Here is a 27,689-nt window from a genome sequence, read left to right on the forward strand (position 1 = left end):
TTTTTTATTCTTCTCTTCTCGTCTCTGGGCCCGGCCGGCGTGCTTCTATCTCTCGAGACTCCCCCAAACCTGCGCCTCGCCACAGCCAGACCACCGCGTCCAGGAGGACACTGAAGATAAGGATTAACAAATAGAAGAACGACGGCGAGGACACTGCATGGCTCTATGAGAAGGCTGCCGTGCTCAAGGATGGTGCTTGCTCGCCCTCGCCCGTCTCTCTCAGGCTCCTAGGCCAGCGTCTTCGTCTTCTGCTCGATACATATCTCTGCCTCCCATCATGTCACGCGCCTCCGCCGGCTTTGCAGACTTCTTCCCAACGGCGCCCTCGGTCCTGCAGAAGAAGCGCAGCAGCAAGGCCGCTGCCGGCCAGGACGCGGGCAGCAGGCTCAAGGGCAGGTCGGCCGCCGCAGACTTCTTCGCGGAGGAGCATCATCATCATCATCACGACGACGGCGGCCAGCTTCTGGACGACGAGGAGCATGCTGCGGGAGGGGAGGCCTCATCAGCATCCTCCTCTTCCACCGCAGAGCAGACGGAGACAGCTACGCCCATCGATCCCTACTCTGCTGGTTCTGCTGGTTCTACTGCTGCTGCTGCTGCTGCGAATGGCGGCGCCGTTGCGAGAGTAGGCTCCTCCAGCTCGACGGCCACAGAGTCCTCCTCCTCGGCCGCGGCCACCACGACGCTCAACGGCATGTCCGCCTGCGCCCTCACGCCCCTGACAAACACCGACTCCTCGCCGCCGCGCAAGTCCGGCAGCCCCATGCTCTCTTCCTCGCGGCTGGCCGACTCTGAGCAGTCTTCCATCTCCACCGCTACCTCTGCCTCTGCCTCTGCCTCCGCCGTGGAATATGAGAAATACCACCATCACCAGGACCATGACCACCATGCCAAGGCCGTCGTTGCTAGCAGTAGGCTGCCTCCTCCCAGGGGCTACAAGCTCGTCTACGACCCGGACCTGGACAAGAGGCCTCCTGCGTCCAGGGACAAGCGCCGGAAACCTCAGTACGTCGCCTTCGGTGAAGGTGAGCCCGCCTCAGACGCTGCCGTGGCCGCCGCTGCTGAACCCGAGTTGGGCCAGAACCTTGACCCGGTATCACCAGTAGTAGTATCAGACCCCCGGAGAGCTATCCCAAACTACACCCGCGGCGCCGCCAGCAAGCAAAAGACAAAGTACAGACCGGCTCCCTACACCCTCAAGCCATGGGCCTACGATCCAGCTACCTCTATAGGACCCGGACCGCCCACCCAGATCGTCGTCACCGGCTACGACCCCCTCACCACCGTGGCCCCCATCAGCGCCCTCTTCTCTAGCTTCGGCGAGATCGCGGAGATAGACAACAGAACGGATCCCACCACGGGCCGCTTCCTCGGTGTCTGCTCCATCACCTACAAGGACACCAGGTCTCTGCGTGGCGGCTCCCCGCTCACAGCTGCCCAGTCAGCCCGGAGAGCGTACCTCGAGTGCAAGAAGGAACAGCGCATCGGTACTCGGCGCATCAGAGTAGAGCTCGACCGGAACTCCGCTGCTTGCAACCGTATCGTCGCAAAGCTCATTGCTCTGCAGAAGCAGGAACAGCTGGCTGTCTTTGAACAACAGAACAGTGATGCTGCTGCGTCTAAGAAATCCGACATTCCCCCTCCTCCTCCACCTCTACCTCTATTACCTACCGGGCCTAAAGCAGAAACCGAACCATCATCTCAATCACAATCACAACCAAAGGATAATGTACCGCCCCCTACAGCCCCCAAGGGACCATCTGGTAAATCCTCTCTACACCCGGCCCTACAGCTCCAACCACCAGACGGACCTCGCGCGGCACCAAAACCGCCCTCTCTCGTCGAAGAGACCCCCATCTTAGACCAGATCAAACGAGACCCTTACATCTTCATTGCACACTGCTACGTTCCCGTCCTCAGCACCACCGTACCCCATCTAGAACGACGCCTGAAGCTATACGACTGGAAGTCCGTCCGATGCGACAACACAGGTTACTATGTCTTGTTCGAAAACTCCCGTCGAGGAGAGCTCGAGTGCGAACGCTGCTTTCGGGGCTGCCACATGACTGCTCTGTTCACCTATGTCATGAACATGGAGTGCCAGCAGTACGGCAACCCATCCTACGAACGAAGTCCCAGCCCCGAACGAGTCAAGGCCGAGCAGCGCGAGAAATCCGAAAAGGCACGGCTCAAGCGGGAGACCGAGCTGGACGTGGAAGAGGAGAAGCGTCTACGGGCTGAAAACGTCGATCCAACCACTGAGGTCGTTGCCATTGCCATCCGTGAGCTCAGGGATAAGCTTCTGGAAGATATCAAGACTCGCATTGCAGCTCCGGCACTATACGACTTTCTGGATCCGGACCGGCACCGCGCAAAGAGACAGAAGCTAGGCATCGCTGACCCGCAGGGCATCAAGAAGCCGGCTTTCTACCTCGATACCGGGCTGGGAGAAAGCACCACGGACTCACGAAACAGTCCTGCACCGCCTGGTGCGCAGTCGAAGAACGTCCTCGCCTTACCGCGTATCAGAAAAGCGCGAGACTTTGAACGCAACAACTCCGCCTTTGTCGACGAACGCAGACGCCGTCCCACTGTGCGCAGGAGGGAGTTCAGACCGCTCTATCACCGGCTTCAACAGCTTCATGACGAAGATGACTCCGACGACGAGCACCAGACTTCCTTCACCCGCGATACCGAAGACCAGGAGTCTCGGCCGCTCTCCCGCCTGTCCAGTGAGGCAGACAACGACGACGACGAGAATCTACGGGGCTCCCTTGTGCCCAGCGTGTCTGGCTTTGGAGACTCCGGTCTCGACTCGGCTGGTATCAAGGATGAGCTGGATGACCTCGACCGTGAATTGCTCGGAGAACCAGGTGACTATGAACGTGTCTCGAAGAAACGGAAACGACTCAGCCTGGAGCTGCTGGAGATGGAGAAGCGGCGGAAGACAGTGGACGAACTATTCGGTGTCGATACGTCTCATCTCGGCCAGGAACCAGACGACGACCTGTCTGCTCTCGTTGACTCGCAGGCCCAACGACTCGGCAAAGAAAAGGGCAAGAAACCGAAGAAGAAGACCAAGAAGCAGCTCCTCGAGGAGAAGAAGGCTCTGAAACTTGCTGAGCTCCAGGCTGCTGCGGACCAGGGCCTGATTCCCAAAGTTGACGATCTCGATCTCGCCGTCACGCCTATTGAAGGGGAACTTGACATCGAGGCCAAGGAGGAAGAGTATGAGGAAGAAGAGGAGGAAGACGGATACGTCAAGCCAGAGGTTGAATGGGGATTGTCAACTACCGAACCCAAGCCCACGGTCGAAGACGACGAAGGCATCGTTCTCGATCTCGACGGATGGCAGAACATAGTCAAGGACACAGAAGACCTTCGATTCCTCCGAGAAGCTCTAGAATCCACCTCGCTCCAATCCGAACCCGACACCCCCATCATCACCAACGTCACAGCCTGGGCCTGGAACCAGAAACAAATCAAGGCCATCAACAGCCACGGCGCCCGCGGTCCCGTCCACTCCGAAATAAAGATAGACGGCTACTACGTCCCCAACCCAAGTGGTTCCGCCCGCACCGACGGCCGCAAACGTATCCTCGAGTCCGAAAAATCCAAATACCTCCCTCACCGCATCAAGGTCCAAAAGGCCCGAGAAGAACGCGAAGCCCTAGCCAAAAGCGATCCTACCGCCGCCGCAGACGCAGCTCGAGTCATCGCCGCCAAAACCCTCTCCAAATCAACCCTTACCTCCTCCCGCTCCAACCGCGTCAACAACCGCCGTCTAATAGCCGACATCAATGCGCAGAAACAAGCTCTGCCCACCCAAAGCGGCGAGGGAGACGTGCTGCGCTTCAACCAGCTGAAGAAACGCAAGAAGCCCGTCCGTTTCGCTCGCTCGGCAATCCACAATTGGGGTCTGTATGCCGAGGAAAATATCACTGCGAACGACATGATTATCGAATACGTTGGTGAGAAGGTCCGGCAGCAGGTGGCTGATATGCGTGAGCGACGGTACCTCAAGTCCGGCATTGGAAGCAGTTACTTGTTTCGCATTGATGAGAATACCGTCATCGACGCTACGAAGCATGGTGGCATTGCGCGCTTTATCAATCATAGCTGCACGCCCAACTGCACGGCGAAGATCATCAAGGTCGACGGAAGTAAGCGTATCGTCATTTATGCCCTTAGGGACATTGAGAGAGGTGAGTTGTTCCATTCAAAGCTATTGTTGTTTAATTATTATAGATTGCTGACTTCTGCGTAGATGAGGAATTGACGTACGACTACAAGTTCGAGCGAGAGTGGGATAGCGATGACCGTATCCCGTGTCTCTGCGGCTCGACGGGCTGCAAGGGATTCCTCAATTAAGCCATTACCATTAATATTGGTTGTGATACTGAAGCACCAACGTTGTCACCGGCGTTGTTACTGGTGTTGAATACCCCTGACTCTTCTACCCGCGCTCGCAAGCACATCACAAAATGCATGCTCTTGTGCGCCGCCGCCTTCAACAAAAGCACCCGACCAGAACTCTGGGCATCTCATCCCTACAAAGCTATAGATATACAGTGTATAGCCATGGGAATAATATCAACTACTTTAAAACAGGGAAGGGCGTTTGATTACACTGACTTCTCCCTTTTACCCTTTAACGATTGGCGTTCCTTGACTTCTTTCTCATCAGTATATTTCTTCCCATACTGCATTTCCTTTCATCCCACTTACTTGCTGCAATTAATGCTTTTTAAGAAAAAAACCAACCCCATCCTTTCTTCGCCCTGTAATAATTCCCATCTTTCTCCTTCTCTGCCTCCTATTATCTGTCTGTCTGCTTCTATTACATGTGTATATTAGCTGGATGGTTTGCTTCTGCTTGCTTGCTTGCCTGGTTGGATGGGATAGATATGGGTCTGTTTGCTCTGCCATGTTCTCTTTTATGCCGCGCTGTGTTTTTTTTTCTTTCCTTTCATGCCGGGAGCAAATGTATCATGGCGCTGACCAAGTGTTTGTTTGTTGGTTGGTCGGGGAGGGGAAAAGGCTGATAAATAGTTTAAAGAAATCAATACATGATGAGAAGCTTTATCTTTCATTCAGTTTTGGCCGCTGATGGGCGTGTTTTGTACCTTTCTCCGGTATGAGCCCTTTGTTAAAGGCAAGGGAGCTAGTTATAAGTTTGAAAAGCGTAGGGTTGTTATATTGCTATAACAAACACCCCTACAGCCTGGTTAGAACCAGGTGCTGGTATCCCGGGTATATCCATCTATCTCCATCCATCAACCAAATTTCAACCCCACATCAATCATACTGCAAATCACCCCGTTAGCGTTTGAAACATTCAAGCATATCCTCAAAAACCCAACATACCAAGATGACTCGGGAGCAAGAAATTCGCAATCCCTTCTTTTATCTTATACTCGTGCCCGCAGTTCCCACACACCAGCTCCCCTTCCACCACATGCGTTTCAAGTAACAACTTATGCAGATCCCGCAGCAATTGCTCATTATTCAACTCTTCGCCTTCAGGCTTCGACTCGCTTATCGATGGGAACCCAAGCTACACCCGTTGCAAAGACCCAATTAGCGTCTGCGCACTACTCAACGGTACAGAGATGGCCTAACTCACTTCACTAGCACTTATTTTGAGAGCAACCCAGTCTATCCGGGGCAGAATATTTCGGATAAAATCAGGCTGGAAGTCGAGTTCTTCTTCCTCGAGCTCTGCGTTGCGGAAGTGTAGTGGGTATGAGGCGGAGGAGGATTTGCATGCCTTGACGGCGCAGGTGACGAAGTTTGAGGCAAGGATTTTCATTCTTGGGAAGTGTATTTATTCCTGTATAGCTTTAATGGTTTCGTAGATGTCGTTTGTATTCGTTGTGAGCCTTGTTAATGGTATGTCAAGTTGATCGATTTGCGGTCGTGGAATGATTTTTAGCTCCAGTAAGTAGAAAAAAATTGCTTATCGCGGGGAGGGAAGAAGCTTATCGATAAGAGATCGACCCCCTATAGTAGGCGTATTATAACCAGCTAGTTAGACTACGCCGTGAGTAAGAGACGGGCAGTGATAGAAGACGGAGAATCTTATGAGATAGTTCTATCTGAATGTCTACTTTTGACAAAAAGTACCGAGTATTAGGGTTACTGTGTAAAAGCCTGCCGCTGCCAATAGCTAGTTATTTCATGATAACATCAATACAATCCATGTCGTCAATATCATTATCCTCAATCAAAGTGTCTGGATCCAACTTATCTCCATCAAAATAGAGCGAAACAGAAATGTGCTCTGGTATCTCCTTCACCTGCCGGAACTTCTTCAAGATATTGCCAATCTGCGTTGAGGGGCGTACTTTGATCCTAAAATCATCTAGATCCGGGTTCTTGAGGGTAATCCGAACCAGGTCCGTGTCAGCTGGCTCTCGAGCCTTTGGCTGTTCGTCCTCACTCTCTTCCTCACTGTTATCCTGCTGGGCGGTGGTTGCTGCTCTGCGTCTTTCTTCCAACATCTCCTCTGTCATGGCCTCCATGTGGACGCCGGCATTGCCTTCTTCCATGTCAAAGGGGGAAGAGTCAAACACCGAGTTGTCGTTGGTGTCAGTATCGTTGATACCCAGGCTCTTGCATGTGGTTACGTCGAATAGCCGTCTTCCTTTCCAGGTCAAGATGATATTATCCGAGGTCTCTTCGTCGTATTTCTGGTGGTTGCACCATGCCTTTCGTACCTCTCCTAGGTTCTGTGACAGTAAGCGACGGACTAGGAGCGACTTGGTGTTTTGAATATTAGATGTAATAAGGATATTCACAACTGTGTCCTTTTTCTTTGGTGATGGATTAGAAGCAGCCTTGGGGGAAGCCGATGGGGTTCCGGTCGTCTTCCTGATGGTGTTATCCTTGCCATTGGGAGATGCCGGCTTGTTCTCCTCCCGCACCTGGTTATTACGTGCCCTTTCTCGAGCTCGTTTGATCAATGCTGCGCAGTCCTCATCGGACTCTTCGTCGTTGTCTCCATCATTGTCCAAGTCAGAGTCAATCTGTATTACCGACTTTGGAGGAACTCGGGATGCCGGAGGAGGAGGAGATTCCGAGTTAAGACGAATGATAGTGCCTGGTGGTGAGGCTCCTATCAGTTGTGATTTCCTTGGACTGCTCCGTTGTGAGCCGGGCTTCCTGGGACTCGACCGAGCAGAACGTGGAGACCTTGGAGGTGTTTTGCTGGTCCCGGCTTCTTCCAGCTTGAGAGGGGTATCCCTATTAAGTGTGTCACTTCCACTTGCAATCTCCTGGGGTGGTGATTTGATTCTGGACTGAAGCGTTGAAGTGGTCTCGCCCTCGTCTTCGTTGGATATGCGGCGTCTCTTGGGCTCATTAGGTGCACAAGGAGACTCTTTAGCTGTAACGGCCTCGTCATCAGTCTCATCTTCGTCTTGAGTCGTGGCCACAAAGTCCGAATACACCTGGTTAGAGCGCCGGAAGAAGTCCTGCGGCTTTGCAGGAGTGGATGCCTGCGCCCAAGTTGGTTTCTTGAAGAACGACGCCATGGCGCTCTGGTATCCAGTTATAGAGTGAGCGTATATCTCATTTGCTGGTCGGTTAGCTGTGTACTGTCTTTGTGTGGAAGTGGGATGAAGCTGCGAGGAATTGGCCCTCGAGGCTGGCGCTTCTTTATAGCTGGCAAGCTCGGTTGCTGTGTTGCTGGATGAATGACGCAGTTGATTAGTTGAATAGACACAAACTTCCACGGGCCATTGACGCCAGCAGCCAAAACAGCTATTCAGCCTTTCTCTGTCGCTGCTGCAAGCTCTCCTGGTATCCAATCCTGCTCTCTCAGCCGTCTTTCTCGTCTTTCTCTTCTTCCTTTTCGCTGCTTGAAACTTGCTCGCGTCGCGTTTTCAATTTAACCAACCCGGTCAGTCACGTGAGCGATTCTTGTGTTGTTGAAGTTGAAGAATCGAAGAATCGAAGTCGAAGATAAAGACAAAAGAGACCAGGACGGTTTGATGAAGCTGAGCTGATCTTCGCTGGTTTACAGAGATAGAACTGCTTGTTGGCCTGACTCGAGGAGGCTCTAGGGTTGCTGCTTGCACTATCTGACTTACAATTACAATGGAGGCCACTTCTGCTTCCGAGGGCAAAGATCCCTCTGCTTTCCTGGGAGAGATCACCGGTGCTCCAGTCACCGTCAAGCTGAATTCCGGCGTCGTCTACAAAGGTATGTTCTCTTCCTGTTGCTATAGACCGCATGTTATGGCGGTTGTTGTCAGGAAAATAAGGTCTAATTCTTCGGTATAGGCGAGCTACAGTCCGTTGACGGCTACATGAACATTGCGCTGGAGAAGACCGAAGAATACGTCAACGGTAAAATGAGACGGAGCTACGGCGATGCATTCGTACGAGGGAACAATGGTATGCTTGGGCTATGTCTTCTTGAGAGGATCCCAGACTGACCCGATTGATAGTGCTCTACATATCAGCGGACTAGAAGCTCTCCTTGCACATCTGAACACGCATGCGACACTATAATGATCCAACTCCAGAACGTCTTTTGGGCTTTACCTTGTTCGGTACACTCTGCAGGCGAAATCTGAATGAATTAGGGTTATGGACTATGGGCGTTTAGGGAGTCAGCTTGGATGAGATTGAACGACACCCGCCGTGCCAAGGGGCCGTAAGCAGCATGGCTTTGCATCCAGGGACTTGAGATGAAGCAGTCGATGATACTAGGGAGCTTTTCCCTGAGCATTCCATCGCTGTTATAGCTTAAGCTGCTATGATCCTCCTGTAGATCTACGAGCATCTGTACTTCCGCCTTTCGCCGATGAAATCGGTCTTCAAGTAGAAAAACGTCATCTTGCCAGATAGAGCTCTGCGAATGATTTCTTGTATTCACTACTTCACCGACTTTAGTCCGTGGTGATGGCCCTATAACCGTACTGGCTCTATACATGCCGATTAAAATTTTATATCCGGCGGTTTGCCCCTCCCCCACCCGTTACCAGCTTACGATTCTCTCCCGCAGCCAGCTACAGCTGAAGAATAACCACCTTCGCGCCTATCCGCTCACGATAAGGAGACATAGATCAGCCTGCGAAGGGGCCGTCGTCAGGATAGCCCGCCATGTCTCTCCAATCTATCCGGTACAAGCGCGGGATGCTGCAGGTCCTGGATCAGCTCCAGGTTCCTCACGTCGAGCGATACATCCCCGTTTCAACGGCAAAGGAAGGATGGCATGTTATAAAGGAGATGCATGTCCGAGGGGCACCAGCTATCGCTATCGTTGCCGTCCTCTCCCTCTCGATCGAGCTGACGGAGCTGATGGACCATGACAAGCTGTCCGCCGAAGCAAACGAGGTCGAAGCGTTCATACTAGAGAAGCTAGACTACTTGGTTACCAGTCGGCCTACGGCGGTGAACCTGAGCGATGCGGCTATCAAGCTGAAGGCGCTGGTGCAGAAGAGGAAGCAGATCGGAGATCCCAAGGGGAAAGACCTGGCAGAGGCCTATGTCGAGGCTGCGGAGAAGATGCTGATTGACGATGCCATGGATAACCACCGACTGGGAGATTTCGGCGCTGCATGGATCATGAATAACACACCTGTTGGCAAGGACGGCAAGAAAGTCGGTGTCTTGACACATTGCAACACGGGGTACGCTGGCCAATATCAAACCAGAGAGAGAATAATAGAAATGCAAGGCATGGGCAAGGCAGGCTAATTGGTTTATTATCTAGATCTCTTGCAACAGCCGGGTATGGAACAGCACTGGGAGTCATCCGCTCCCTCCATGCTTCAGACAAGCTCGAGCACGCCTACTGTACCGAAACACGGCCGTACAACCAAGGCGCCAGACTCACGGCCTTTGAGCTGGTCCACGACAAGATCCCCGCCACCCTGATCACAGATTCCATGGCCGCCTCGCTACTCGCTCAGAAGGGGACAGGTCTTGCCGCCATCGTGGTGGGAGCAGACCGAGTCGTCGCAAACGGAGACACCGCCAACAAGATCGGAACCTACCAATTGGCCGTGCTCGCCAAATATCATGGCGTAAAGTTCATCGTCGCTGCGCCCCGAACGACCATCGACCTGCGTACCAAGGAAGGAGAGGATATCATAATCGAGGAACGAGCAAAGTCCGAAGTCACCAGAATCACAGGGCCACGTATCAGTGATCTCGGCAGGAATGAGGAGAACATCACCCTTGAGACCGTCAACATTGCTGCTCCCGGGATTGATGTCTGGAATCCCGCTTTCGACGTCACGCCCTATGACCTGATCGATGCCATTGTAACGGAAGTCGGAGTCGCAGAGAAGAACGCAGATGGGCTCTTCGAGCTGGAGAAACTGTTTGGTTTCCAATAGTTTTATCTTTCATTGCTTATCCCCCTTCTGTTGCTCGTCAGACCCATTCTCTTCTTCTTCTTCTTGCTTCTTCTCCTGCTTCTCCTTGTCGTCGTCTTTGGCTACTTCGTCTCCGTCTTCCTTTTCCGCTTCAACAGATCCAAGAAGACGATCTATCTCCTGCTCTATGCGCGTAAGATGGTTCTCAATAGCTTGCGCTGTCTGCTCGCCTCTATATAGACACAAGATGTTAGATATGGATTCTCGCGCTTATAGATATATATAACGGTCCAAAAATGCGGCCTGGTGCCACTTACTTAGCTATGTCTTGAAATGCCTATGATAATACTAGAAGTTAGCAATGCTGTCACTCTTAACGGTGCGGGGTCTGGGCTAGGAATCGTGGAAGCTATACCTTCGCCAGGTGCGACTCGGCGCTCTCGTTCTCATTATATCCGCCCATCGTATTTATATATCTTTCTCTCTTTGACCAGGATGTCTCCTTGGAGTCTCAACGGTTGGTTGTTTTACTTGGTTGCCGGCTTCTTTTTAGCCAGAAACAAGCTTGGAGGAACCTCAACGAAGTTGATCAGCCACGTGACTGAATCTTGTTCCAGCCATGACTTTGAAAGAGAAATGCATTTCGCTTCCCCTTTAGAGCTGTGGTGAAAAAGCCATTGGTCGGATGAATTTGACAGTTATTGGTCATATTTTTGGCTATTTTTATGATATATTGCCAGGTGGTAGGTTTTCTTTTATCTGATTATATATTCTATGTTGTAGAGACTACTAGAAAGTCTAGATTAGGATGAGATTTCCTAGGAGATGCTGCATAAAATATAACATCCCTAAACAAAGCTGAAGTGTATTGATGCTCTCTATAACAATATCTCCAAGCAGGGTTTCGGTATCTTGATGTGGTGCTGGTTTCGGTGATGCTTTCTCTCAAACATATTAATCCAACGCTCTATAACAAGGCGACCAATGGGTATTCAATATCCTTCACCCAATTGTCCAATTCCAGGGCAATCACATATCGAGTCAAAATCGTCAAAGACAAAGAGGGGACCACATGGCCTAAAAACCTGAATGGGCTTTATCACAAGGTGAATCGGGATTTGTTTCCAGGTTCCATTGACTCCATACCCGTCCTCCAAGGTTTAAACCCTGCGGCCAACGAAGAAAAAAATCCTGTTGTATATATACATACCGTTGCATATCATATAGCTGATAGCACGGGTATCCTGTTCCAATGGGGTTTGCCTGTCCAGACTGATGTACGCTTGTATGTAATACAAGAATACGTAGTGCAGCTGGTGCCAACTATGCGACTTGAGGATGCATGCATTGCTTTGCTACAAGTGCAGCCGAAACAAGAAAGATAAATGTAGATAGCCCAGAGATGAAGCTAGAAAATATGGGTTAGCTAAGTGCAGAGCAGTTAGCCACGGCAATACGTACGTATGATTCCCGTGATATTTGGAGCCCTGCACCTCGGTTCCGTCATTGAGCCCAGGCTGAATTTGTTGAAGATCTTCGATGACTTCCTTGGTATCATTGTACTTGTCGGTCCAGCATTTCTGTATAATGTCGCCTAGGAGCAGACCGGTGGTATCTGGAAATAAACCCTTCAGGTAGAGTTTCTCTACCTCACTATCTCCTTTGTCATGATATGGCTTGTAGATCGTTGACATTTCATATAGCACGGTGCCTATGGAGAAGAGCTCCGTCTTCACAGTGGGTTCAAGGGGCATGGGACCTTTGGTGCGTATTAGACACGGATGAGTAGAGCGCGTCTCTGGCAAAACCTCGACTTTGCCATCGTCAATCAGCGAGCCTGAAAAGTCAGACAGCTTTACATTGTTGTCAAAGTCAAGCAGAATATTATGGCAGCCAATGTCGAACTGATATACCGAATGCGAATGAAGATGTTGGAAACCACGCAGAATTTGCATTGCCCATCTCAGTATTTCGTCTCTGTGAGGGGGGGGACCTCCATCTTCTTGGAGATTCAAGAGGTGTTTACGAAGCGGATACCGTAATCTTTCGAGGATGAGGCCATTTCCTTCCGGGCGTATGTATTTGACAACGCAGTCGTGGTCTCCGAGCCGCTCGAAAATTCTCCTCTCGGTAAGGACAGCATCGTGATACTCTGGGATCAAGGGAAGTTTATGCGCGGTGTGGTCATCGAGTGCGATGACAGCACTCATCATCCCAAGACCAAGGAGTTTATCCGAGAATTCTGCGGGTTTTGCCATCTTTTTGCTTGATGGTGGACTCTTGAACTGGAGAAAGCAGCAGTATTTTAAACATTTAGATTACCCTGAGTCCAGCCCAGGCTCCACTACTTACTTAACTTTGGAACCTTGACTAAAACCTCCATCCACGTGACTTGTATTATACCTAAAAATGGTTCCATCTGCTACGAGCTCACTGCCTAAGTAAGGGCTTTGTAGGGGAGCTTCAAAATTACCCTTCCATGGGTGCACTCAATAAAATAACCTCTCACGACAGGCCCCAACGCCCTTTGATTACTTTAGTTAACTAAGATGGAGTAGCAAGGGGCTTGATAAACTAAGTTAACCAGTTAACAATCTAATAATTTCGTGGTAACTAAATGTGGGTTCTCCACGTCTGAGAGGCAGATAGGCATAACCTAGTGATTAGGTAGTTACATATATAAAATGCCCCAAGGCACTTCAAGATGAACCCCGGTGTGGAACGGTAGCGTAAGCTTGTGGCCGTGTTTGGTAGTGGGCCTAACTCCGGAAGACAACGGCAGCAATCTCGCGGTTGAGGTAGTACTGGACAGACAGATATAACGTTAACTTGGCTGCCCGTAACTAAGTAAGTCACAAATGGGTTACTTGAGCCTTACCGCAACAGAAACGTTGTTCGGGTTCAAGCAGGTAGCACAGTCTCGTGGCGCTCGAGAAGAACCCAACAAAATATTACTTCCCGGAGAAGCGTAGGCATTCGAGCAGTGACGATACGTTCCCAGCGCCTGGGGATTATCACAGAGGTCGTAGTACCGGATCGTGACAACGTGCTTTGGGTCCTGGCTGCAGAGCTCAGGCAAAATCGGAGCATCAAAGTATCTGCACATATTGCTGGATGGATAGGATTGAAACTAAGATATCTTTCTTTGTTGCTTGTCACCAAATGAGGACACCAAAGGACGACTGAGTAGGTGGTTCCGACTGTGATTCTAAGTTGTCTCTGGCACTATGAACTGTGCCCCTCATGCATCGTGGATTGCTGCCTGTTCGCCCATGTTTAGTCTGCATGCCCCCCTGCCTCTCGGAGTTAACTAGCAGCATTGGCTGGACTCCTGATTAGTTATTGAATGGCCTAGTTAATCGCTCGGATGCCAGCGTTTGAAGACCGAGTTGCTGAAATAACACCGTAATCACCTAACATTCTTCTCAGGATATAGTTGAGTCTCTGTTTTATCTATATCTTAAGCCATACTCCCTTTCTGCTGCAACTCCTATACAATCTAGTGACACTTAGATAGGGTAGGTTTAGGCCTTAGGGAAGTCAAGGGATTAGAAGAGTAAGTATTCCATTTGGTTCTAGACACAAGGTCAATTCAATACTTCATCTTGGATTACGAATATCTCAGAAACAACCATCGTGTGGGGCCAGACAGACGTTTTGTTTCAATAACTAGTTAGTTAAGCTTAAATGGGAGCAAATGCTCCGCAGAGATATCAGAAAGGGCGAAAATAGTAGATCTCTCCGAAAGGTAAATAGGATAGAGTAAGATATGGCTTGACATACACAATAGGAAGAGGAATGCTTCACTCTATGTTGTTATAATTGTGATATAGGTGGATGTAATGGAATTTCAGCCATCCGTATATCGAAGAGTCATATCTGAGAGATTATTAAACAGTCTGCCTTGATTTCGGACCTCGCGCTCTATAATCCGCGGCGCTAATCATATGTATGATCGCAATGTATCCAATCGTGGGTTTGGCCGTGAAGGGCCGCTGTGGGGAGACAGCTGGCTGGGCGTTGCGGGAATGGAGGGGCTGCGAGCTTCGTCGGCATGTATAAATAAGACGGCATGCTGGACTCTGGCATCAAGTTCCTAACCATCCAATCCATCTTCTTTCCAAGTAACAATCGATAGACAGTATACCTCTATACATCTACGCTGACAATGGCTCCCCGAGACATCAAGCCGTTGGTTCTCTACGGCATCTACCCCACAGCCAACCCCGTCAAGGTGGCCATCATCCTCGAGATCCTGAACATCCCCTATGAGCTCAAGTCTACCGACTTCAGACAGTGCAAGGAGCCCGAGTACCTCGCCATAAACCCCAATGGCCGCTGTCCTGCTATCCACGACCCTAACACTGGCCTCTATCTCTGGGAGTCTGGTGCCATTGTAGAGTACCTTGTTGACGAATACGACAAGGAGAACACCATCTCTTTCTCTTCGCTGCACGAGAAATACCACTTGAGACAGTGGCTGCATTTCCAAGTCAGTGGTCAAGGCCCATATATCGGCCAATTCTCATGTACGTTCACCAGATCATGATCCTCGTTAATTCTTTAGGGCAAGGTGACGGGCTAGCTAACCAAGTCACTCATGTTATCAGGGTTCAAATGGTATCACGTCGAGAAGTTCCCGTCTGCTGTTGACAGATATGCTAAGGAGACCCGTCGTGTTATGGGTGTCGTCGACTTGGGATTGAAAGACAAGGAGTGGCTTGTTGGTGGTAAGATGACCTACGCCGACATTTGCTTGGTTCCATGGTTCTTCTGGGCAAAGAGAATCGGCGGAGACGAGTGGTATGCCGAACAAGTTTCCGAGCTTCCCAACTTCCAGAAGTGGTGGAACAAGATTATCGAAGTTCCAAAGATCAAGGAGTTCTGCGCTGGCATTGCACAGTTCGACCCATCATATGTCCCGAAGGATGTTCTGGACAGACTGAACAACGAGACTGCCTAATTTTGGTTCCGGGGGTGGTGAGAGATGTTGATTAAAAAGGGATTTTCTCCTATGGCTTTGCTTTTAACTAGGTAGAGTCATAATGGTATGCTTGTCATCGAGAAGCTAGCTGTAAATAGCAGTTTAATATCAAGGCAATTTCACGCTCGCTCGCAATCAGTCAGGGCTAGTTGATGGACTGGTAGTAAATACATGTGGATAGTAAGAAACAATCATAAGTTAAGGACTGCTGCAGTTCTGCCTTGACCCTGCTCAATCCAAATCAGTACCACCATTCAGGATAAAGGGTATGAGCTGTAATCGAGCGGGTAATAGTTATCATCTCGCTTGAACGGGAGGGAACCAAGCTTGTATTATGATACGCGGCGCGTGCTGGTCGTAATTTGTCCGAGCAGAAGGTGTATGAAGACCCTCTTCTGTTTGATTTCTTCAATCGTAGAATTTCCCAGAAATCATATACTCGAAATTGTAACTCCGATACTCCGGTTGGAGGTCAGACTTTTCGTCGGTCCAATATGCCCGTAAAATTCAATTGATATGACACTGACTCGGCTCTAAAGGCCATCAGTTGCACGACAAATATAAAGAAGATTTCATTCTCCCAGAATAATCAATTGTTTGGCGCTTGCGCGGGTTTTCCTAATGACTCGGAAATAAGTATGAATAAATGGGAGAAAACGGAGAGATTGCATACCGTTTCCACTGCCGCTGCGGTGAATTATATCTTCCCGCTCTAGTTTATTCCATGCCCAATAAGCAGCTTGATAGCAGACCAAGGAGCCTATGAATATCTTTACAAAGGGGCGGCCAAAGTTCTTGTATACCATGACCTAAATGTACAGATTAGTGAGCTTGTTCCTGGAGGTCGGGACTCATCTGGTGTACCTACATGAGGCGAGGGTGGCTTGGAGTTGCTGCTATAGCTCCGTCGGCAAACGTAGGTCATTTTGTATGAAATATCAAACGGTACCAGGTCAGTACTCTGTGTAAAGGGGTTCGATGTCAAGCTTTCAAGCTGAACCTGCTGGAGATTGGAATGTTTGTATCTTCGTCTCCTCGTCATCTTTAACTTTAATCACAGAAAAAGCAAAAGGCTTGGCGAGATAACGTAATCATGCAGATGACATAAGCGACTGACATCATGAAAGATGCTCTCGTGTTCACTTTCGATATTCGAACGCACATCAATGATCACCGACGAGATAAACGGCCAGCAGCGCTCTTTATGACTCAATTCGCTCGAAGGACCTCCAGATACGCTCGATTTTTGTTTTAAAGCCTATCACTACCTTTATTTCACCCACACTCCACCCAGGATTGGTGCCTCAATTAGAGGACAGTTGGCCAGTTGACCACCCTCGCCCAACACTGTGATACATATACACATCCAGTTCAGAACTGGGCGATACCCTTCGATACATACTCTTTCACATCCCACTAAGTCCCTACTTGGGCGATTCTTGAAAGCTCTTGCGCCAATAAGCGACAACCGTCCACCCCCTTGATTCTATTATCTATATTAACCTCCCAGGTCTATAACAAAAAATGGTATGCCAGCTATGAAGTTTCCTTATAATTAGCTGCTTTTTGAATCAATCAATCTAACTTGTTTGCTTACAATCATTAGGCTCCACAAACTCCCCAACAGCGAAGGGCCAACGAGAGATTTGCCAAAAAGGAGGCATCCAAGCGCGGAAAGCCAGAAGCGGCGGTTAAGACGAAACCAAAGGCCAAGTCTCCCATATCTATGGGCTGGGTTGGTATGTGATATTATATAGTGGCCAGCATATACTGCGATCTTTATTTCTCCGTGTTTTCGGATATCAAATACAGCTGCTAACTTGTCTCCTACCGCCAGTCCTACTACTTTTTGTCCTATGCGGCGGTCTCGTTTTCGAACTACTTAGAGTTGTCCCTGCCATATTGGGTCATTTCTCTAGTTTCATCACCAAATGGACCAGCTAAGAGATACACCTTTACAATCTTTTTATCATCCACCTTATACCTTCAACCTAGCATTGCCTCGTTCCATTGTTGATATTCTGCTTTAATTTTCATTCTTTCAAAGCGCCATTATTTGTGGCGTATTCTCTAGCTTTTGTATTTTAAGAATTTAAGACCTATTATCATCCCTGCGGTAAAAAAGGGGGGTTCGGTTTTGACGGAATCAATACCTTTCTGATAGCTTGAAGTAACCATACATACAAAATTCCTGATAAATATTCCTTTAGTTATGTAAACTATGCAATACTTTTTCAACTCTAAAAATATGTCATATCTATCATGCATATCCACAAAGTTAGCCATCACTTCGTTGAGATAGGTGCATATTACCCGCTTATGCAAATAAAAATCCAAAAAAGCTTCCTAGGTCGAATGAACCGAACTCCCCCTAGTTGTATAGTATGGACAAACTACTCCTGACCTTCCGTTTGCACGGGCGTCTCCTTCTGAGATGCAACGACTTTCTTCTTCTTCTTTTTCTTTACCACAGGAGCTCCAGCTTCCTCATCTGCAGCCTTCTCCTGAGGCTGAGAGGATTCACCCTCTGCTTCCTGGGAAGCAGACTTGGTTTTCTTAGAAGATACAACCTTCTTCTTCTTTTTCCTCTTGATCAGCTTGCCTTCAGCAGGAACCTCCTTGCTGCCGTGAATGGCTTCTGCTTCCCGTTGCATTTCTAGACGCAATCTTTGGATTTCTGCCATTGCCTTCATCATTTCTGCATCCTCTGCTTCTTTTCTTGCTATATCACCAACACCAGGTGTTAGGCCGCTATCTTCCTCAAGAGACAGCTGCCCTAGTCCGCTAGAATCAACTTCCAGCAACGATTTCTTGGGTCTTGTTGCTCCGGGTCCTGTTGGCGCAGAAGCGGGTCGAACAGTAGGTGAGGACGGGTTTTCAAATTCAAGTGTTTCATCTCCTATGATTTCAACTTTCTTAGGCTTCGTTTTGCGTTTTGGTTTGCGTGGCTTTTGGATATCTGGGTTTCCTGAGTTCTGTTGACCAATTGCTAGATCAATGATGGGAATTGAGTCAAGATCTAGGTCTTCTTCATTGGCACCACGTAGCGCCTGGTTGAACGGTGTAGCTGAATCTGATGATTCCCCTTCACCTTGTCCGAGGCCGATATAGAAAGGATCATCCTTATTGCGCTCTCTCCTTGCCATACGCCGTTTGGCGACGGCATCTGCAGGTTCAGATAACATCCCTTCGGAAAGATTCTGATAAGAAGTTGGTTGGATAGGAGTGGGGGAAAGGATCTCCTTTTGTGGCTTGGTGACAAAGGATGTCGAGTCTGGTATGTGGTAGAATTGATAGCATTCATCGTGGGTAGAGGAATCAAGCCAACCATTGCTTGATTCACGTTGGATGTGGATATACCGAGGATTTATTGGTTGATCTAGGTCAAGATCACTTGGAATCGGGACTTTCTTCTGCGCGCCGGCTGCTACAGGATTAAGGTCTAGGCCAGTAAATAAGCTTGGTATAGCCGAGGAAACAAGAAGAGGTACATTCCCCGATTCAATGTCTGATGTTGATACCGCCTCCTTTGTTAAGCGTAAAAGTTCTAAGAACTCGATAGCCCGTTCCTGCACGTCCAACTCTGGGTGGGAGGAAAGCTTCTCCAAGAAATCGGTGATCCGTGCAAGCAAGAGCGATACCTCTCCCTGTCTGTCTATGTTCCAGTCATAGAATTGAGATGTAAGTTGAACAAAGACTTTGGGAATGGCTTGAATATATCCTGAAAGAACCTTTGGAGAAAGACTCAGATTGGATGAATGTATAAGGGATGAAAGCGATTGGTCGGGGAAGTTAAGATACTCGGCATATTCACCCACTATCCAGGCAATGGGCTCTAGTAGGTTTGTGCTTGAAGTACCAGAGGAGGGAAACAGAGCGGCTCGATTATCTATGAGCACCAGTGTTTCGGCTGCGCGAGTTGCTTCAGGGCGGACGCTCCTGACTCTCACAGCCACATTGCGGAGCTCAGAGCCAATTCGATTGGATATATCTGCTCTCTGGTCATGGGCGTCCCTGGAAGAATGCTCATCGTTTGTTTTGGAGGCACTGACCGGTGGAATTAGCCGGACCAACTGCACTAGGACATCGACATACCACTCGAAGTCGGTGAGGTTGGAATATGTATCCCGCGAACAGATGTCTAAGATTCGGTGGAGAACTTCCAGACGATATTCGTTCGGGAGTGGGGGTGGAGCCATCCTATCCTGTCTAGCGAGCTCCAGGTGAGATTCCGGGTCTTCATCGTCCTGGTCTGCAGCCGGGGTAATGTGTGCAAGTAGAGAAGTAGTGGCAGTAGGACCGTCTGAAACAGCAGAGGACGTCTGCAGCTGGGTAATTAGATGATTGACTACAGACTGCAGCGAGTCACTAGCGACCATCCCCGAAACCAGTTCAAGGGCCTGAAGTCTGATAGAAATATCGTTGTCGTCAAGACATCCCATGATTACATCCTGATGCGCTGAGACTAGCATGGGATGAGTCGTCACGATCCTGTTGAATGCGAGGAGCGCAACATATTTCACTGAGAATATGTTAGTGTTAAACCATCGTGCTTCCAACGAGGGTGAGCTTACAATTGGGATCCTCTTCCAACACAAGCATGCCTCGGAGCTTATCTACACATAATTGTGCAATGACCTCTCCTTCACGGATCCCTTCTACACCATCGAGAATGCCACCCTGGATGATACCGTTGATGCATTCATATAATAAAGACATAGCAGACGTCGTTTGAATGATGTTAGTTAGAGGCCGTATGAGCTTCTTAACTAATCTTGGTTCAAGCGGAGTTAACGAAGCAAACTGATTCCCCCTGTTAGCTGCTATATATCTCTTGGTTAACTTGAGAAGGGCAAACTTACAAGCTTGATTATTTTTATGGCCATCCAATTATTCCCTCCGTCAACCAGTAGTTCAAATAAACGTGGTGCCAGAGGTAGAAAGTCCTGTGGCCTCCTCCAGCCTAGTTCACAGACGACATTGATAACGGCTGCTGTGACACTCCCGTCTTCTTCTGTATCCATTAATCTATCCTTTATCTTTGGCCACGCTATGCGGAATGCCTCCGGATATACCAACGACAGCCGGTAGAGGTTAACCACGGTTTTCTTCCTTACTACTGAATGTGAGTGTGTCAAGCGAGGTAACAGGTCTGAGAGCAGTGACAATGCAAGAGAGGGCGAGATGATATGCGGAAGTGTGATGAGAGGCAGGGACATCGTAGGAACCTGAGCAGATACAATATCCTGTATGATATCAGCAACCGTAGCTTGTAAAACGGAGTGTACTGTGGTATGCGAACCTTTTTCAAAAGATTGGTAGCCAACATGAGGACTTCAGTATCAACACGGAAGCTCTGCACGGCTCCAAGGTATCCAACGCGCTTCTGGTGGAATTTCGGCGAAGACATGACCTCGAGGACATGGAAGGAGGCCCAGGACATATCGTAGCCGAACATCTCGAGATATATAAGTTTTAACAGCGAAGTGGCCTTTTTATCTGCCGGAATGTCAGCTTCCACACGCCGGTACGTTTGAGGAGTTTCGGCAAGACTGCCAGCAAAGAGGCAGCTGCACTAACCCATATCCTGAGACTTGATCTCTGCACGGCATTCCTTCAAGCTGTTCTGTATATATTCGCCCTCGCTTCCCTTGTGGTTCCGCAGACCTCGGATGAGGTCATACAGCGACTTTTCGAACCTGCACAACACATTAGTAGCTGCAGCTGTAGAAATCTGGGAGTATGAGGCAGTTTACATGGCGATAGATGGCCTCCGCAGTATTACCGACTGTCGATATAGAGGGCGGTCGATGGGGCTGTCTGAGTATCCCGCCGGGCTGAGCAAGCTGTGGTGGGATGGCAGAGGGCGGGTTCTATTTCATATTTAGCTCTGCAGGGTCTGTAATAAATCTCCGGCTGGGAAGAGCATGCAACAGCTCAGGCCGTACGCCGTATCTGCAGTTGTTCGTCTCTCTTGATGGTCCCAGGGTTGGCGTTCAGAGCCGAAGTCTTCGCAAGGCGACGTTGTGTTGAACTCATCGCGCGGACTTCTTAGCGCTCTTCCGACGTCACTCGCCGCCGATTTGCTTTTGGCTGGATCGCAACTACAACTCCGGAGTTTAACTGCGTGGGTGTTAAGTGACCGCAACACCACCCCCAACGACTCGACAATTGGATGCGGCTACTGATATAATATTTACGATGTCTACGTCTCTCCTGCACACACAGCTCGGGCTAAGCTCGTCCGACCCCCAGGCCTCGCTGCGCCTGTCCCAGCAAGCTCCCTCATTCCTGCAGACGCAGCCCTCCCGCTTCCCTTCATTCCCTTTCTCGATCTTCACCCAGCGCGAAACACCGGAGCTATGGACGAGCTACGAGCAGCTTCTGGCTGCCTGTCTACGGACGGGAGATGACAAGTCTGCGCGGGAGTGCCTGGATAGATTGTCGAGTCGGTTTGGAAAGGACAACGAGCGGGTTATGGGGCTGCAAGGGCTATATGATGAGGCTACTGCGCCGGACGAGGCGGCGCTGAAGAAGGTGTTGGAGAAGTACGACGGTATTCTAAAGGAGAATCCAGTCAATGTTGTGAGTAATGAGACATTTCTGAAGCTGTCCGGACATGGTTTGCTAACTATGTGTGTAGCCGGTGTTGAAGCGACGGGTTGCTGTTCTACGGTCTCTAGGCAGAGCTGGTGAGGCTATATCCAGCATGGTAGAGTTCCTGGATGCATTCCCAACTGATGCAGAGGCATGGTGTGAGCTGTCGGACCTGTATCACAGCCAGGGTCTCTCTTCACAGTCTATCTTCTGTCTCGAAGAAGCTCTCCTCATCCTGCCAAATGCATGGAACGTACGTTTTTGTCCTCGTCTACTGGAATTTGAGCTGAAATTGGACATTGGCTGATGAGTGAATAGTTGCATGCACGGCTAGGAGAGTTGCTGTATATATCAACACACTCCCCCGAGTCCGCAGAAACGACGCTAAAACCCCTGGCGGAGTCTGTACGACGCTTCTGCCGAAGCATCGAGCTCTGCGACGATTATCTGCGCGGGTACTACGGGCTGAACCTGGTATGCACTTACTCCTTTATTGTACTACTCCTCTATGAGCGGCTAGGCTTACGTGGTCGTAGAGTACCGCTCGGCTGCTGGAGAGGCTAGGCCCCAAGTCGAGACGAGACGAGACGCTGCCAACAGCCGAGACGACACAGAAGCTCAATGAGCTGTCCGTGCAGAAGTTGCGAGAGATTGTAACGGAGAGATGCAAGGATGGACGGAGCCCGGAGTTCAATGAGAGCGAGCTCATCGCAGCCCAGGCGCTGCTTGACCGGCTGTCCAAGTCAAGCTGATGGGACAGTACATACGTGCATGCACCATCTTCCATCGTCGTCGATCTTCTGTCGGTATCCGAGTCTAAGTATGGAGTAGCTGAGGGTGTGCGCGAGAAACAGCTCCAGAGTTCGTCGATCTACTTAGCATAGCACTCCAAAAAATATGCTTATGGCCATGCTTGATGCACATAGCTCTCCCTCTCTCTCTCTCTCTATAGACAGGCATACAAGCAGTAGATCGACGGGATCTTTCTTGAGTGAACTATTCTCCTAACTTCCATCGTCTGTCTCCCACCAGTAAGCAAGCCTACCAAATAACGAGCACCCAAGCAGGCACGCCGCCACGCGCAAAGCAAGCAAGCAAGTACGAAGACAGCATGACGTGGCACCACAAGCAGGAAGCCGGTAGGAATGAGTAAGGGAGAAGCAGTGGTGAAGGAGGAAAAGGAGGCGTCCTTTGGTCAGGGGTAGGGGGGCAGGTTCCCGGTCAGCAGTCAGTCAGTCAATCCGTCGAGTATCCGTCCGAGGGGAAGTAAAAAAGCGTCTTAAGTTAGCTCTTCACTTCGGTCTATTCAATTGACTATGGGGAATATCGAATATTGACGTAATAGCGAGGACTTTAAGGCCTTTTCTTTTCTTTTCCCTTGCGTCGTTTCTTTTGGCGCTCAGTCAATATATCAACTGTCTGCTTATTTAGTTCTCTACTTCTGGCTCGTATTTGATATTGACATCGACACCGATGAATCGACCAGTCAACCATACCAGCAGCAACAGGTCAGTCGTCGTCAATGAATAACAGCCAGTAAATGAGTGAGTGAGCTGAAGGCTGCCTGAGATGCAGTCAGTCATGGCCGCCAGCAGGCCTCCTCTAGGCAGCAGAATAGACTCGAAGTACCGACGCCTCACTCTGGCCGCCTCACTGCAGGCGGTGACTTTCCCTCTGCCTGTCTCTGTCTGCCTGTCTCTGCCTCTGCTCATGTATCTGTATCTGTATCTGTATCTGTATCATGTATCTATGTATCTGTCTGTGTATCACTCTATGTATCTGCATGTCTATCAGATCTATGCCGAGTCTGTATATCGATCTATGTATAACCTGTATAAACCTACCGTTCCTCGACCTGCTTTTTCTTCTCCTTTCCTTTATCTCACCCTCTTCATCTTTATCTTCATCTTTATATCTTTTTATCTTTATCTTTCTGCCTTCGTCGTCGCCAAAAACTGTGCAGACCACATGACCTTTTCCCGATCAGGCAAAAGTAAACATCAACTCCTCGACTTCAACTTCAACTTCGACTTTTCGCTTCTTCTTCTCGTCTTCCTCTCTTCGTCTTTTCGTCTTCTTCCTCCTCCTCTTCTCTCCGTCAAATCCTCTTTGCTGCCGCGTCGTTCTTCTTGTCCAGCGTCTCCGCCGGCTCCAACCCTGGCTGGGTACCCATCAGGTCGTCTCCGCCGTTGGGTTGGGCGAACCTAACTACGTCTGCCCTACCAGCATCCCCCGCCAACAGCAGCGCAAACCAGCAGCCCAGCAGGCCGCCAGCCCATCTAGATCGATCTCACGGTCAGTCGCTGAGTTATGTCCGTCACTCGCTCTGCCATCACTCACATAATGCATGTCCTCGTCCCCTGAGCCTCTGCTTAGCCGCCTTTGTTTGCGTGGTGCTGCTGCTGCTCCTCGTCTGAGGGGGGGGCTTGTTCCCGAGTATCGACAGCCTGCCTGCAGCGTCATGATACAGATTGGGCAGCAAAGAACACCAGGCCATAGAGAGCGAAGCAGAACGAGCAGAAAAGAAGAAGAAGAAAAGAAAAAACAAGCAGACAAGCAGGCCAAACTCCCCACCTGTGCATCTCTCACCCTGGCCTGGCCCGCCTTGCCCTTTCGCCCTCTTTTTCTTTTTTCCTTTCGGTTTTATTTAAATTGGTTACCTCCCGCCGCCCGCCGTCCGTTGCTTTTGCTTCCTGCTAATGCTCCGTTATTCCTCTTTATATACCCCGTTGTCTCGTCTCTCCGTTAGTTGTTACTGACTGCATAGCATAGCGTACAGGTTAGCCTTCTTTTTGTTGTTCTCGTTTGGCTCTTAGTCCGTCGTGATACCAACCAGCTCCGCTGTTTTGTCGAACAGCCAAGGCCGCCCTTTTTCGATTCAGTTTATATAGACACAAACACAGCTCGCCTCCAGAAAGAAAGAAAGAAAGAAAAAGCCGCCCCTAGCTGGATTCATGTTCTGTTCGCATACCCCAGGAATACCGGATATACTATACACGTTGACTTGCGACGAGACTCCCTGTTTCAGCGGTGACTCGACCTTGGACATCCGAGTCTCACACGGTTTTACACGGCTTCTGCAGTTCCAAGATTCGACACCAACTTCCACGACACCAGCATCGACACCAACTCGCCTCAATTATCCTGCCGTTGGCTCTTAGTTGAGGATATATTCTCCCAGATCGTTCCGTTCCCTGGAGAGATCTGGCCGGATACTTCCTCTTCCGCCGCAATCGTCCCATGCCGTAAGTCTTGTTGTTTATTTACTTTCTGTGTGTATATGATCAAGACCGATGTAACGGAATGCATGCTAACGGCTCAGATTGAACCGTCGCGTGGCTCCCGCCTCTGATCATTCATACAGCGACGACGACTCGTCTGGCACAGGTGTACAGGTCTCTCCGCCTTCCACCTCGAGCCACGAATACCAGGACTACGGAGTTGGAGGTCCTTGGTCTCATCTCCAGTACCCTGACGAACTAAAGCCATCAGACTCCGCCTCGCGACCTCGCACCTCAAACAGACTGCGCGAACCCGTCGATCCTCGGCCATCTCGCCATCGTTCTTCGAGGCGGCACCATCATCACCAGCAACCCCGTGCGCATACACACGCGCACCAACATCCTCACCCCCAGGTCCAACAAGTCCACGCGGTGCCTTCCCACAGGTCAAGACGACCTCTCGCCCGAGCGGCGCCTCCACAGCCGCCTCCGGTCCCCGTATCTCCTGAACCAGACTCCTCCGAAGAGGAAGAGGAGGACGAAGAGGAGGACGAAGAAGACGACGAAGAGGAGGACGAGGACGACTATCTAGACTACGCTCCAAATCCGGCAGACAGACGCTTCTGGCCAACTCCACCAACCCAGGGTCCAGCCTCGTCTGCTCCGTCGTTCAACCCTTATCCTCCGCACCAGCACCCTCCAGCACCCCCATCCTTCCCCCAGCCGCAACATGCTAATGCTGCTCATCCTGGAGTACCTTCAAATCAGCTTGTTCAATTGGGATCTATGGGACATCAGAACCCTATAGGAGGACACATGGGTCAATACTCGCATCAGCAATACCCCTACGGGGGGCACTATCCGCCTCCCCCGCAGGGACACCATCAACAACTACCTCACGGATACTACACTGGTCCAGATGGACTGCCACACCCACACCATCCGCATGCCGGTCAGCGCATGCCACTTCATCACCCACACCACCCACCGCATCACCCGCATGCTCACCTTCCCCGGCACCGTTCACGCAGCGGCTCCCCAGACGATGAAGAGGACTCGCCAAAGCCCACCATGGCTCACCCGGTCATGAGCCACCCACCGTCTTTTCCCGGCACACCGCCTTATATGTCTCCGGAAATGGTACCGTACGGCTATCCACACGCTCTTCCCCACCACCCCATGCTACCCGGAGCCGGACACCCACATGCTCAGGCCCAGGCTCAAGCACAGGCTGCTGCGGCGGCGGCTGCTTACTACCAATATATCCAGCGGTACCCTCATATACCTCCGTCTATGTTCCCGCCTCCGCCATTCTTCCAAATCCAGGGTCGCGAACCGAGCCCGGCTAAGAAAGAGAAGAGTCGGAGTCCATCTCCGCCCAAGTCGCCACCTCCTCCTCCGCCGCCTCCAGCTCCCGCTGAGCCCCCCACCCCCGGATCCAAAGGATGAAGCAATCGCTCGACTTGAGAAGTTAATCATTGAAGAACGAAAGGAACGGGAAGAGCGCGATGCTGCTCGCGAAGCTGCCATCAAGAAAGCAGCCGCTGACAAAGCAGCAGCTGAAGCTCTAGCCGCCAAAGAGAAGAAAATTGCTGCCGATGCTGCCGCTGCCGCCACTGCTGCTGCAAAGGAAGAAGCCAGAATCGAAGCAGAAAAGGCCGCTGCCGCTGCCGCCGCTAAAGCTAAAAAGGATGCTGAAGAAGCTGCTGCTGCTGCAAAGAAAGAGGCTGAGGAGGCTGCTGCCATTGCGCTGGCGGAGGCTACAGCCGCTGCCGCTGCGGCGGGGGATGCCAAGGCTGCAGAAGCAGCTGCAGCAGCAACAGAGGCTGCCCTGAAAAAGCCACCGCCGCCAAAGAAGCCCGTTCAATTCAAAGATGCTATAGGCAGGAAATTCAAGTTCCCCTTTGCCCTCTGCAAAACATGGCAGGGTATGGAAGAACTCATCCGCCAGGCCTTCCTGCATGTTGACTTGATCGGTGAACATGTCCTGAATGGACACTACGACCTAGTCGGTCCCAACGGAGACATTATCCTCCCACAAGTCTGGGACACTGTTGTCGAGCCCGACTGGTCAGTTAGCATGCATATGTGGCCTATACCCGAGAAACCCAAGGAGCCGGAACCCGCACCACCACCTCCTCCCCCCCCAGAGGAAGAACCCCCCGTTGCGGTGGTGGATGTTCCAGCTCCTCCACCGCCTCCACCTGCACCGAAGAAGGTGGTACGTCCTGGCGCACCAGGAGGGTTCGCCAAATGGATGACAGGAGGAAAAGTCAAGCCTAGACCAAACCCGAAGGCTGCTAAGAAGGCTGATGCTGGTGGTACGCCTCCTCCACCTCCACCACCGCCTCCTCCTCCACCATAGACAATGATTTGCACTCCCTCAACAATCACAACATCTGCTCTGATACCACAATGTCAGATCATCCAACGGGGATAGCAACATAAAACCAAGAAAAAGAAAAAAACATCATCACTGGCGGTGGCATTTTGCTTTTTATTTCATTGACATCTCATCTTTTCATTTACACTCATTTTTTGGCCCCTTCTGATTAA

The 27,689-nt window shown here is 50.4% G+C and overlaps 11 protein-coding genes across 11 annotated transcripts; 7 read left to right on the top strand and 4 right to left on the bottom strand.

Annotated features, from left to right (window-relative positions):
• Positions 1-134: 134 nt before the first annotated feature.
• On the top strand, positions 135-4,371 carry TRV_00712 (uncharacterized protein; the record flags this gene model as incomplete). Its single annotated transcript, XM_003025008.1, has 3 exons — positions 135-192; positions 237-4,205; positions 4,268-4,371. Coding segments are annotated over 3 exons (4,131 nt in total), but the record flags the coding sequence as incomplete, so codon positions are not given.
• Positions 4,372-5,228: 857 nt separating this feature from the next.
• TRV_00713 (uncharacterized protein) lies at positions 5,229-5,812 on the bottom strand (the record flags this gene model as incomplete). Its single annotated transcript, XM_003025009.1, has 3 exons — positions 5,229-5,263; positions 5,368-5,557; positions 5,627-5,812. The coding sequence occupies 3 exons, from the start codon at positions 5,810-5,812 to the stop codon at positions 5,229-5,231; spliced, it is 411 nt and encodes a 136-aa protein (XP_003025055.1).
• A 361-nt stretch (positions 5,813-6,173) lies between these two features.
• On the bottom strand, positions 6,174-7,743 carry TRV_00714 (uncharacterized protein; the record flags this gene model as incomplete). Its single annotated transcript, XM_003025010.1, has 2 exons — positions 6,174-7,681; positions 7,731-7,743. The coding sequence occupies 2 exons, from the start codon at positions 7,741-7,743 to the stop codon at positions 6,174-6,176; spliced, it is 1,521 nt and encodes a 506-aa protein (XP_003025056.1).
• Positions 7,744-8,100: 357 nt separating this feature from the next.
• TRV_00715 (small nuclear ribonucleoprotein SmF, putative) lies at positions 8,101-8,441 on the top strand (the record flags this gene model as incomplete). The annotated part of the gene is made up of 2 exons (XM_003025011.1): positions 8,101-8,206; positions 8,287-8,441. The coding sequence occupies 2 exons, from the start codon at positions 8,101-8,103 to the stop codon at positions 8,439-8,441; spliced, it is 261 nt and encodes an 86-aa protein (XP_003025057.1).
• Positions 8,442-9,144: 703 nt separating this feature from the next.
• Positions 9,145-11,000, top strand: TRV_00716 (uncharacterized protein; the record flags this gene model as incomplete). The annotated part of the gene is made up of 4 exons (XM_003025012.1): positions 9,145-9,641; positions 9,725-10,336; positions 10,394-10,524; positions 10,684-11,000. 4 exons carry the CDS (start codon positions 9,145-9,147, stop codon positions 10,998-11,000), a joined length of 1,557 nt encoding a protein of 518 aa, XP_003025058.1.
• A 298-nt stretch (positions 11,001-11,298) lies between these two features.
• On the bottom strand, positions 11,299-12,589 carry TRV_00717 (uncharacterized protein; the record flags this gene model as incomplete). Its single annotated transcript, XM_003025013.1, has 3 exons — positions 11,299-11,408; positions 11,542-11,594; positions 11,793-12,589. The coding sequence occupies 3 exons, from the start codon at positions 12,587-12,589 to the stop codon at positions 11,299-11,301; spliced, it is 960 nt and encodes a 319-aa protein (XP_003025059.1).
• Positions 12,590-14,499: 1,910 nt separating this feature from the next.
• Positions 14,500-15,294, top strand: TRV_00718 (glutathione S-transferase, putative; the record flags this gene model as incomplete). Its single annotated transcript, XM_003025014.1, has 2 exons — positions 14,500-14,860; positions 14,942-15,294. 2 exons carry the CDS (start codon positions 14,500-14,502, stop codon positions 15,292-15,294), a joined length of 714 nt encoding a protein of 237 aa, XP_003025060.1.
• Positions 15,295-17,708: 2,414 nt separating this feature from the next.
• Positions 17,709-20,773, bottom strand: TRV_00719 (AP-3 complex subunit delta, putative; the record flags this gene model as incomplete). Its single annotated transcript, XM_003025015.1, has 4 exons — positions 17,709-19,837; positions 19,890-20,118; positions 20,178-20,561; positions 20,618-20,773. 4 exons carry the CDS (start codon positions 20,771-20,773, stop codon positions 17,709-17,711), a joined length of 2,898 nt encoding a protein of 965 aa, XP_003025061.1.
• Positions 20,774-21,516: 743 nt separating this feature from the next.
• TRV_00720 (uncharacterized protein) lies at positions 21,517-22,664 on the top strand (the record flags this gene model as incomplete). Its single annotated transcript, XM_003025016.1, has 4 exons — positions 21,517-21,900; positions 21,959-22,165; positions 22,231-22,386; positions 22,449-22,664. The coding sequence occupies 4 exons, from the start codon at positions 21,517-21,519 to the stop codon at positions 22,662-22,664; spliced, it is 963 nt and encodes a 320-aa protein (XP_003025062.1).
• A 1,021-nt stretch (positions 22,665-23,685) lies between these two features.
• TRV_00721 (uncharacterized protein) lies at positions 23,686-24,120 on the top strand (the record flags this gene model as incomplete). Its single annotated transcript, XM_003025017.1, has 1 exon — positions 23,686-24,120. The coding sequence occupies one exon, from the start codon at positions 23,686-23,688 to the stop codon at positions 24,118-24,120; it is 435 nt and encodes a 144-aa protein (XP_003025063.1).
• Positions 24,121-25,152: 1,032 nt separating this feature from the next.
• Positions 25,153-27,498, top strand: TRV_00722 (uncharacterized protein; the record flags this gene model as incomplete). Its single annotated transcript, XM_003025018.1, has 3 exons — positions 25,153-25,157; positions 25,277-26,404; positions 26,460-27,498. The coding sequence occupies 3 exons, from the start codon at positions 25,153-25,155 to the stop codon at positions 27,496-27,498; spliced, it is 2,172 nt and encodes a 723-aa protein (XP_003025064.1).
• Positions 27,499-27,689: the final 191 nt, after the last annotated feature.

The sequence above is a fragment of the Trichophyton verrucosum genome, assembly GCF_000151505.1.
Source record: "Trichophyton verrucosum HKI 0517 chromosome Unknown contig00080_128.r1.exp, whole genome shotgun sequence".
Classification (NCBI taxonomy): domain Eukaryota; kingdom Fungi; phylum Ascomycota; class Eurotiomycetes; order Onygenales; family Arthrodermataceae; genus Trichophyton; species Trichophyton verrucosum.